General features: G+C 41.8%; 1 protein-coding gene across 3 annotated transcripts in view; it reads left to right on the forward strand.

Moving 5' to 3' along the window:
* The window catches only part of LOC121279601 (interleukin-17 receptor B), a 36,320-nt gene extending 27,394 nt beyond the window's left edge, over nucleotides 1–8,926 (forward strand). For all 3 annotated transcript variants that reach the window (XM_041190753.1, XM_041190755.1, XM_041190754.1), the window contains 2 exons: nucleotides 6,617–6,703; nucleotides 7,237–8,926. In XM_041190753.1, the coding sequence (XP_041046687.1) occupies nucleotides 6,617–6,703; nucleotides 7,237–7,937 (788 nt within the window). In that variant the 3' untranslated portion in view covers nucleotides 7,938–8,926. The remainder of the gene's footprint in view (nucleotides 1–6,616; nucleotides 6,704–7,236) is intronic.
* The last annotated feature ends 1,777 nt before the right edge of the window (nucleotides 8,927–10,703 follow it).

The raw sequence follows: 10,703 nt of genomic DNA on the forward strand, positions 1-10,703 counted from the left end.
AGTGGTCAGGCAACTAAAGTATGAGCCATTCTCTTTGTTACTGATCAGTATTACATTAGGTGGTGCATCTCCCACTGAGCCATCGGAGGAACGTAACACTCAGTTTATTATGCTCAATGATTTTATCTGTGCCCCTTGGACTCGTGATAAACTGGGCACTCCAGTGGCACTAATATAATACCATCTATGAAAATTCAGAGATGCGAACAAACTAATAAAAATAGTAGCTAAAGCAAAAAATGGAAGATAATATTAGTAACTCATGATTGGTTAATAAGTAGGTCAATATCCAATCACTTATCTAACACATCTTGTCGTATTATACTGTTTTTCTCAATATTTGATTATCTTACTGTGGTTTTTCAAGCCAACAGACCCTTATCTGAAAAACTCCTACACCTGGCCCACCATTCTGAAAGTTCTCAGTATTGCATGCTCTATGGTTTTTGCAAAACTCTAATTGTCCCATTTTCACATTGAAGCAGAGAGAACAAAAACAAATGAACTAGAGGAGATTGCTGGCTTAAGAGGATGTATTTTCCTTTGAAGTTCAAGCAATTTCTTTGCAGCTGTCGGGCAGAAACCAAAGTACAGACCTGCTGAGTTTTTCCAGGTAATTCTGTTTTTGTTATTGATACAGTTTAGCTGAAGAATGATCCAGGCATTGTGTGGTATTCGACCCTGACAGACTGGGTTGTAGAAATTACATGTTTAGACTTCTATCACAAGTGAATTGATATAAAGTGGCCATGTGGAGGATTCCAAGGAAACTGCAAGGAAAAAAATTACATAAGACCTGAAACCAGACATGGGGATCACAGTGCAAGATAAACCTGTTGGTTGCAGTGCAGACAACATGCAAATTTCATGCGATCTGCTCATTATAAATGACTACAGCGTGCAGCCAGTGCTAAGTGCATCGATGAATGGCTGTACACCTGAGTTGGGAGTGCAAAATCTTGGGAGATTAGTACAAATTCCAGCTAGCCTGCGAAGCAAGCCTGCACCTCTTAAAACGTCGGCTGCATTTCTGGATTGCGCAGATGCTTGAATTCATTGCAGAACTGACTTGGAAAGATAAAGGAATGACACAGTGTTTACTGACAGAGCACCCAAGGCCTTTGTGCAGGAGGTAGACAGCAAGAGAGACTAGGAGGCCTTAGAGATGAACTCTGAGAAGGCAATGGGAGTAGCATAGCCCCAGGAAGTTCAATAACCTCACTCAAGTGATTAAGGCTGATGAGTGCATCTTTAAAATTTGCCATGTCCCACCAGCTGCACCACTAACCTGACACACTACTTAATGCACCACACCCCCATCTCTGACCTACTAATAATCTCCATCGATCACTACTCGTACCTCACATTCATAGTTTCATCTCACTCTCACATATTTAATACTACCGTAAGCTTCATATCCACATCTGACATCTTGCACACACTGCCAGCTATTCAACTATGACAACCATAACACCAAATACATTACACTGGACTCACCAACACATATTCCTTTCTCTTGCAGGACAAAATGGCACATAACTTTGTTAAGAAGGCATATGGGATACTTTCCTTTATTAGCTGAAACATAGAATACAAGAGCGGGGAGATTATGTTAGAACTGTGCAATACAACTGTTAGGCCACAGCTGGAGTACTGTGTACAATTCTGTTCACCATACTTTAAGAAGGATGTGATCACATTAGGGAGAGTACAAAGGAAATTTGTGAGAATGTCAGGAGAATCTTAACTTTGTTACAAAGAAAATAATCCCAGTCTGTCCAATCTTTACTCGGAGGAGGCTGAGGGGACATTTAATTAAGGCATAAAATTATGAGGAGCATAAATAGTGGATTGGAAAGACCTATTTCCCTTGGAATGAAAGTCAATAACCAGGGGCCATTGATTTAATGTAATTGGTAGAATGATTAGAGGGGAGTTAAGGGGAAACGTTTTTCATGCCCAGAGTATAGGAGTCTGGAACTCACTGCCTGAAAGGGTGGTAGAGCCAAAAACCTTTAACACATTTAAAAAAAGTACTTGTAACCTACAAGGCTTAATAGCTGGAAAGTGTGATTAGGTTGGTTAGCTTTTTCTGCTGGTGCAGACATGATGGGCTGAATGACCTCATTCTGTATCATAAATATCTATGATGATTGAGGCAACAGCACCTAGCTGGCAGCAGCAGGCATGGCTGTATGTCCTCATCCTCATGGAGAAGATGGTGTTGGCTGTCACTGGTATGGCAATGACTGACTATGGCCAGTAGTGGGCTGAAAGGATTGAAAATTATGGCATGTTCCTACCTAATCTCTTCTGATTTACAAGCTACAGATGATGCACCTTTTGTTTTCCACCTCATCGCAACCCTAGCCTTGTGACTTTCTCCTTTCAGATACCCAAGCACTGTCACTTGACCAAGCTGTGGTGCAGGAGGGTGAAGGGCATGAGGGAGAAGAGACTGATGATGAAACACTGTGACTCGATTTCATACTCACAGCCACAAGCTCAGATACTGGCGGCTTGTACTTTAGAGGATAGCTCAGAATTGGGATTTGTGTAATGAGTCACCAGGTAAAAGTGGCCTGCAGAAATGGCATGATAAAGGGTTGCACTGGTGCCAGCTCCTCAGAGCAAGATCGCACACAAGTTCTGCTACAGAGGACTCAGATGAGCACTTTGATGGCGTACCCTACAGAAGAAGGCTGATGGGTTTTTTTGTACAAAGTCAACTAATTGCTCTTATGCATTCCCATACTGCCTGTCTTCTCTGTTCCTTTGCCTATCCTAAGGCAGTGCTACCCCAGTGGTTGAAGCATAGTTAGCAGTAGCTGCTAGGTGCATTTGCAGGCCCATTAGAAACCTTGCTGTCACTGTCAAGGGACATGGAAGAATCTGGCACCAAATTTGTACAGGTCTTGCACAGAGATTGGAGACAATCCTTTCCGGTGTGGAAGTGGTGGTCAACTTCATGAACACACTTGAGGGTTGAACCATGACGCATGTTCTGATGGACACCATCTCAGCTTTCATTTCAGCTGAAGCAGAAGTCTCCCAACATCTGAGTGCTGCAGTGGAAGCTTGAGCTGAAGCCTTGCAAGCTCAGACTGTTGTTAACGTGCCTTTGGATACCACTGTTTAAAGGGCTTACAGACTCTCACAGCCGTCCAGCGATCCATCCTCCAACAGATTACCATGCTTGCTGAGGTACTGCCCCGGGGATGGCAGTGGCTCCACAGAGCACAAACCTGCTGTCCACTCTCACGACAAAAGCATTCATCCTCTCAGCACTTCCATTTTGCAGTGCCCTTGCTATTGCCTGACTGCTGCCCATGTCGAGGTGGTGCAGTCTGGAGCTGGGCCTTCTAGACCCTGATCTGCTGGAGCTTGTCCTGCTAGGCCATGTGCAGTCTGACCGACTGAAAATCAGCAGCTTCTGTTAACAATGTTTCAACCATTGCATAGGAGCAGTAGGACAGGCAAAGGCACATGGAAGACAGGGAATGAATAGAGTGATTAGATAACCATTGTACAGAGTATTGGATAATTTGCTTGATAAAGTTAGTTTAGAATATTTGTTTTGCAGTGGCTTTCATTTCAGCATTGTGGCCAAGAGAATACTGTGATGATCAATAACAGAGAGAAGGAAAGGTGCAGGACTGTTGTTACATGGGGAATTTGGGTTGTGCTCACTGTTACTGCAGTAAGACGAGCCAATCATGACCGTCCTCCTCCTCCTCCTCAGCTGCTTGCCATATATCTGGTGTTGAGGTCTGTGCTCTCCTGTGGAGATATTGTACAGAATGCAGCAAACCATAACGAATCTTGACACTCACTCTAGTGAGTACTGCAGGACTCTCCAGAATGGTCCAGACTGCAAAGCATTGAGTGCTCAGTGACATTCCATGTGGCACCACGCTCTCACTATATGCATGCTTCCCACATGTGTTTGCGTTGTGCACTGGAGTCATGAGCCAGGTTGTCCAGTTTGACGTGGTGGCTTTAATACTTACAGTACTGCAGACTTGCGCAGAATGAGGGCATCATGACTGTTGCCAGGAGACTGGACATTCACCAGCATGGTTTTTTGAGAATGGTCACACACCAGCTGTGGGTGAGTGAAACCCTTTGCAGTTGTGGTATATCTCTATGTTTATATCTGGTTCTTAAAGACAGATGGCATAACAAGTAGGAGGTGTCACCTGGCACAGCCTGGAAGGATCCTGTTGTGGAAAAGTTCATGGCCACAGTTACCCTCACAGCCACTGGAAGTGATGCACATTCCCTGCTCTCAGGCTGCAGGTCTGCTCGCAAGAGGTGACAGATTTCGCTGTGCACCCCCTTCGTAAAATGAAGATGTCACACACATTGGACGGAATCTTATACCATCCCTACTGGCAAGTTTGATGGCTAGGGGGATTTAGGGTGGCAGGTGGGGACTCTGCTGCCTTTCTGCCTCCACCCCAATTACTAATTAATGTTCTCCTTAAGGGCTTCATCTCACTGCTGCTAGTATTTACCCAGCAGTGAGCAGAGGGCTCACCATGTGGATAGCATGACATGCAAGCCCTGGTGTGTTTGCTTGCAGGCCCCAGAGGGTCCCTCATTCAAAGTTTCTGATTGAGGGATTGACCTGGCATTGGGGAGGAGAGGGGCCTGCTGAGAGCCACTTCCCTGCCCTTGCTGCAAACCCCTTTCCACTCCTACATCCCCCTCCCCTGCATCCCCCACCCTACGACTCACTTGAGTCTGGGTCTTTTCTTGATTCAAGGCCTTGAGTGGATGTAGTACCGGCAGCAATTACCACCTCCCTGGTGGCGCTGCTGAGCACAAGAAGAGCTGTCAGCCTCTCAGTGGTCAGGGCTTTGCTGCTGGTGTCCTTGAACTCTGAGAAAGGTTCGCTGCTGGCCTGTTAAGTGCCTGATTGGCACAAGATGTGGCGGGACTTCTCAATGAGGTACGCAGGGATTTCACAGGCTCCAGGTGATGGTTGAGTCCCCATCGCTTCTGTAATTTTCACCTACTGTTCCTCGTTGAAGCTAAGGTTTGCTCAATTACTCCACGAAGACCTTGGGTGATTAAAGCTCCTTCTCCCACTCGCCCTCCCTCTCTGAGCAGCTTGTCCTCTTCTGTGTTGCCTCTGTTCGATCTCTCTCTCATCCTGCAGGCCAAAGGGAATGGTAACTGCAGCAGTCAAGACTGAGAGCAAGTGGTCTGATCAGAACGCTTGTAGTCAGAACCACAGGATTATATAGGGTATACGGGCATTCGGTCTGACCAGCATTTATGCTTCCATCTTTCCTCATCTAAATGTATCATTGTAACCCTTGATTCTCTTTTCCCTCATATGCTTGTCCATCTCCCCTTTAAATACATCTATATTATTCATTTCAACCAGTTCCTGTGGTAGTGAGTTCCACATTCTCACCACTCTTTGGATTAAGGATTTTCTTCTGAATTCCCTACTGGATTTCTTGGTGACTATCTTATGCTGATGGCTTCTGGTTACGCTCTTCTCCACAAGGGGAAGCATTCTATCTGAATCCATTCTACCAAAACCTTTCATAATTTTAAAGATCTCTATTAGGTCACCCCTCAGCAATTTTTCAAGAGAAATGAGACCTCTGTTGTTCATCCTTGATATGTTTACCCACCCACTTCTGGTGGCATCCTTGTAAATCTCTGCACCCTTCACCACATACAACACCAGTCCCGGTAGAAAACTCAAAGCACTTCTACACACTCAGCAAGAAATCAATACCAATCAATAGAAATCAATCAGAAACTAACCTGAAAGTAGTTAATGATCCCATTAAATAGCACTGGTGAGGGGATCCTTCCTGTTGTTGGACATATATTCAGCTTTGCTTGTTTATGAGTGTGTTCGCTAGATCTTTGGCATTGCTGGCATTAAATCAGCATTACACGCTTACAAATGTCATGAGCTGCCTGTTCTACATAATTCATGCGCAAACTCCCAGAGCCTGCACTAATGCCCTCACCAAAATGGTGCCTGCTACAGGATGCGCTGCATGATGCTGATGCCTCTTTTCACCCAAATAAGCACTTGGAGCACCAAAAATGCAGTGGAGCTGAATTTTGCAGCCAATATATTTTGGGTAGCCTGTCTGGAATACAACAAACATAAGTAACCAGAGACAGAAACTCAGCTTGAATAGTTGATGAGGCTGAATCACCTGCAAACCTGCTTGTGGCTGGATAAATGTTTTATTTATAGCTTTGAATAATGTTGCAACTCATTGCATTGCACTTAACTTGATTCCAGAAGTTCAACTAGCCATCATTAGACAGACATATCTCTTAGACAAGAGGGGTAATTTTTGCAAGATTCTATGTGGAGTTTGACTTGATAGAGTATTTGGTCAAGTTAGGACTGCAATAGTGTTCTAAGCCAGGAGCAGAGCCACACAAAACTACATAAAACTTCAGTAGTGAATAATAGAAAAATCATTTGTCAAAATACAGCTACTTTTTATAACTAGCATTTTACCCTTTGATTTAACTTTGATATGTAAGGTTCCAAGTAAGAGCAACCAACACTTAAAACTTGCAAAAATGTACACTTATTTTATATAACAATGTTTTTCTTTCTGTACAGGACACCCATATATGGTCTTTGGTTTCATTGTACTCAGTGTGATCCTACTGGCTTTGGGAGCTGGGCTGTTCGTAATTCACAAACTAAGTAAGTCATTCGAGCTCTCTTACAAAAACAGTGGCTAGTTTTATTTAAGCTTGTGTGGGGGAATCTAATTGAAACAAAACTCCAGAAATTTAAGTTGATGCTCAAGCCAGAGTTTAGTTTCTTTTGGGTTGAAAATGTTATTTCAAAGCAATTGGAATCCTAATTTACATCATCCAAAATTCTGATGTCAGTAAAGCATTACTCTGTTGTCATTGTCACCTCCATGTCAAATGCCACTTCTGTGATCCCTGCTATAAAACCTGAATGCTTAAAAGGCAGCCTAATTCATCCTCCCCCCCCCCACCACCAACCCCCCCCCCCCCCCCCCCCCCCCATGATAGTTTTATCATCAAATCAAGTCTTCTTTTAGAGATTCTGAATATGCTATTATATTTTGATCTTGGTCTTCAGCTGAAACAATCTAGTCTATATATAATTTTGATACCAATCTGGATGGAAAGCTACTTTATTTGTGAATTGAATCTGTATTTCTTAAACCAATTAAAACTTCAAAGGAAAACTTTTTTTTACAGATAAAGTCAAAGAAATAGTCGTATTCACCAATGATGCACAACTACTGCAACCAGTTAAAGTCCTAATTGTTTACTCCATGGATAACACGCTCTTCCAAAACGTTGTCCTGACTTTTGCTGAATTATTGCAGAGGTCCAGTGGAATCCAGGTAATCATTGATATGTGGCAAAAAAGAAGCATTGCTGAAATGGGCCCTGCTCAATGGCTTGCCTTGCAGAAGGAGATTGCAGATAAGATCATTATTATATGCTCCAAAGGTGCCAAAATGAAGTGGGATGCCATTTGTCACAAACCAAACATTGATCAAAAAATGAATAATTCTGAGAATATGTATTCTACTGCCATAAGTATATTTTGCAGTGATTTGCAAAGTGGTTCACATCTGCATAAGTATAGTATTGTCTATTTTGATAAAATAAGCTCAGCCAACGATATTCCTGGTATTTTCAGTTCATGTGTGAAATACTGCCTTGGGAAAGACATCAATAAGCTTTACAAAAATCTACATGGTGCCTCACAGAAAACATGTAGCAAACATGCTATTCTGATGCCACATTACGATTACAAAATACCATATAATCACAAGATGAATAAAGCAATTTTGGAATTTAAGTATTGGCAAAATATTAATTCAACTTCACTTGAGATTACAGTGGAGGATTTAGAATCCTCACATGCAAAAAATCTCCAAACGAACTGATACAGAACAGCCTTCTCCCTAGCTCTAACTACAGACCAGAGACTGTAGTATCAGCCTCAATTCTTGGTCTGTGTTGGGGTGACCAATCTCAGTCATTGGCTCTGTGACCTCATTTTCAAAAATTGTCCACAAATACTGCTGTCAATCAAGCAGCTCACACTGGAATTACGTGTGTGTGAATGCTAAGTTATCAGAAGGTTTAGGTCAAATATTCTGATGGCACTTACTGTTTCTATCCTCAAAAGAACAACCTCAGTTTCTCCAGAGCCTCCACATAATTGAAATCCTTCATCCCTGGTACCATTCTAGTAACTCCCTTTTGTACCCTACCTAAGGCCTTGACGTCCTTCCTAAAGTGTTGTGCTCAGAATTGAATACATCCATTTGAGGCCTAGCCAATGTTATATAATAGTTTAACATGACTTCTTAGCTTTTGTACTCTATTTGTAAATCCAAGGGTCCAATATGCTTTTTTAATGGCCTTTTCAACGTGGCCTGTCACCTTAAATATTTGTATATATACACCCCAAGGTTTCAGTGTTCCTGTACCCCCTTTAAAATTGTACCATTATGTTTATTTTGCTTAGAAGAGTGCTATGGTGTGTATTTAAATAAGATAAACATTCTCTGAAATGATCATATTCTGTAGGTAAAATGAAAATAATAATGCAATTATATGTATACAAAAATGCAGCCAAGTGTTTCTTTCTATTTTATCTTTTGATATTTTTTAAGTTAGTTTCTTTAAATATTGACTTTTACACGAACTTCCAAAAGCTAGGACAGAGTTTGACCATGATTTTTCCATGGATGAAAATATATCTGGATTGCTGACATTCTCACTGTTTTCCAGGCTGTAGGTGGAAAGTCTACTTCCATCTACAATAAAACAAAAATAACTCAAAGGGAGACATCTGTTGACATAGAATCACTGTGGTCATTTAATCACAAAGTTTATTCAGATGTTATTAAATATTTATTAAAAAACACTCATGGCTCATTTTACTATTATTTTATGCACATTTGGACCATACCAAGCATCCAGTAATTTAATGTATAAAATAATTTTGTATAATTTTTAATTGTTTATAAATTACATCATTATATCCAACATGTCTTAAAAAAAAATTCAGGCCTGGATTTTCACCATGGCTGAGAATGAAAATGACAGATGAGCTCAGAAATCACCAGCCCCGCTCCCAAACATGGTGCTTCCTATTTTCACAGGGGCGGGAATAGGGCAGTTTGTGTTTCACAGATGCACGGTTCATGGAGGTAAATCATCTGCTGCCTCCGCATATGTCAGATTTTGGTAGCCCAGGAGTGTGAAACCTGAAGGGTGCAGAGAAGACCTGATAACAGCAGGTCTGAACTTTACAAAAAACTACTTTTTAGAAGTGTGTATAAACTCATTAACTGTCAAGCTCATTGGAACTGTCAGTAGACCTGTCAGAATCAATTGTCAAAAGCAATTGTCAAGTGGACCTGTCAAAATTATCAAGTGGACCCTTCAAGATGACCTGTCAAAGGGAACTGTCAAGCCCTTTAAATCTTTGAGAAAGGTGTCTGGGGTTTAAGCAAGATCATTGCTTGTTAATTTCACTGATATCACAATCACCCATTATCACAGTAGGGTGTCTGCCATTTCATAGTTTGACAGCTACAAGTGGTTATAGACTCTTTGAAGTGGGACTATGAATTCCAATGCTTGTTGTTATAAGGTATTGTACACTTGAAAATAATGTTTGTTTTTATAAGCTTTATGTAGTTGAAGGAATGTAAATGTAATAAATGGGTTTTTGTGAATGAATTTTTTTTTCAATATAAGTGAAATCTGCTAAAGACACTTAGAACTTTATTGCAAGGATCCTGAGCTCTTCCCATGATGGATACTGGGTGAGTTGGCATGGTAGGTATAAGGGTAAAGGATGGTAGGTGGGGGGATGAGTTGTGACAGGGGTTATTGAGGGCCATTGGGAATGGGTGCAAGGTCAGAGGTTCGCATGGAGTGTAGGAGAGGCCATGTGGTGTGGGTACAGGGTCATAAGTTGGCATGAAGGTATAAGGACCATGAATATGGTTATAGAGGCATTGGAGGGTATGGGGGCCATAGGCGGGTACAAGAGCATGGGTTGGCATGGATAGGTCATGGGGATTGTGTGGGTGCATGAGGGGTGAAGAGATGTTTTATATTCTTTGTCCAAAATTTTTTTTTAACAGTGCTGGAGCCCCAAGCAGGCCTTCCACACTCAGCATCCTCCTCACTACTTCCAGGCTTGACTGCTGCAACTTCTAATATGGCCCTCCCTCCCTGCCCCCATACAGACCAAATATCTGATGTCTGGGCAGCCATTTTTAAATGTTGGGTTTGCGGGGCCAGGAATTCTCCCAACTCTGTGCGCCTGATTCGCAGATGAAAATCCAGGCCTCAGCTTTGTTCTCCTTGTAGGGCAGAAATGGGTAAGTATGAACAAAACTGATGAATCATCTAGTTTTCCAAAACAAACAAATGATATACCCAGAAAACTTTGCAATCTTTGAATGTTCAGCATTTTTCTGTACAAACCACCACGCTATCATCATCTGCCATCAAGAGTCTTGCACTAGTTCTGCTAATTTATCACTGAACAATTTTAAAATATAAGTGATTGTCCTTAGTGGTTTCAAAGAGCATATTTTTGCAGCTTTTCAATGCATATTAATTCCCACTTTGTGTTCAGGAAGATTTTTGAAAGCTATAACTGATTTTATAAAAAGTTTAATGAG

The sequence above is a fragment of the Carcharodon carcharias genome, chromosome 7 (assembly GCF_017639515.1).
Source record: "Carcharodon carcharias isolate sCarCar2 chromosome 7, sCarCar2.pri, whole genome shotgun sequence".
Lineage (NCBI taxonomy): Eukaryota > Metazoa > Chordata > Chondrichthyes > Lamniformes > Lamnidae > Carcharodon > Carcharodon carcharias.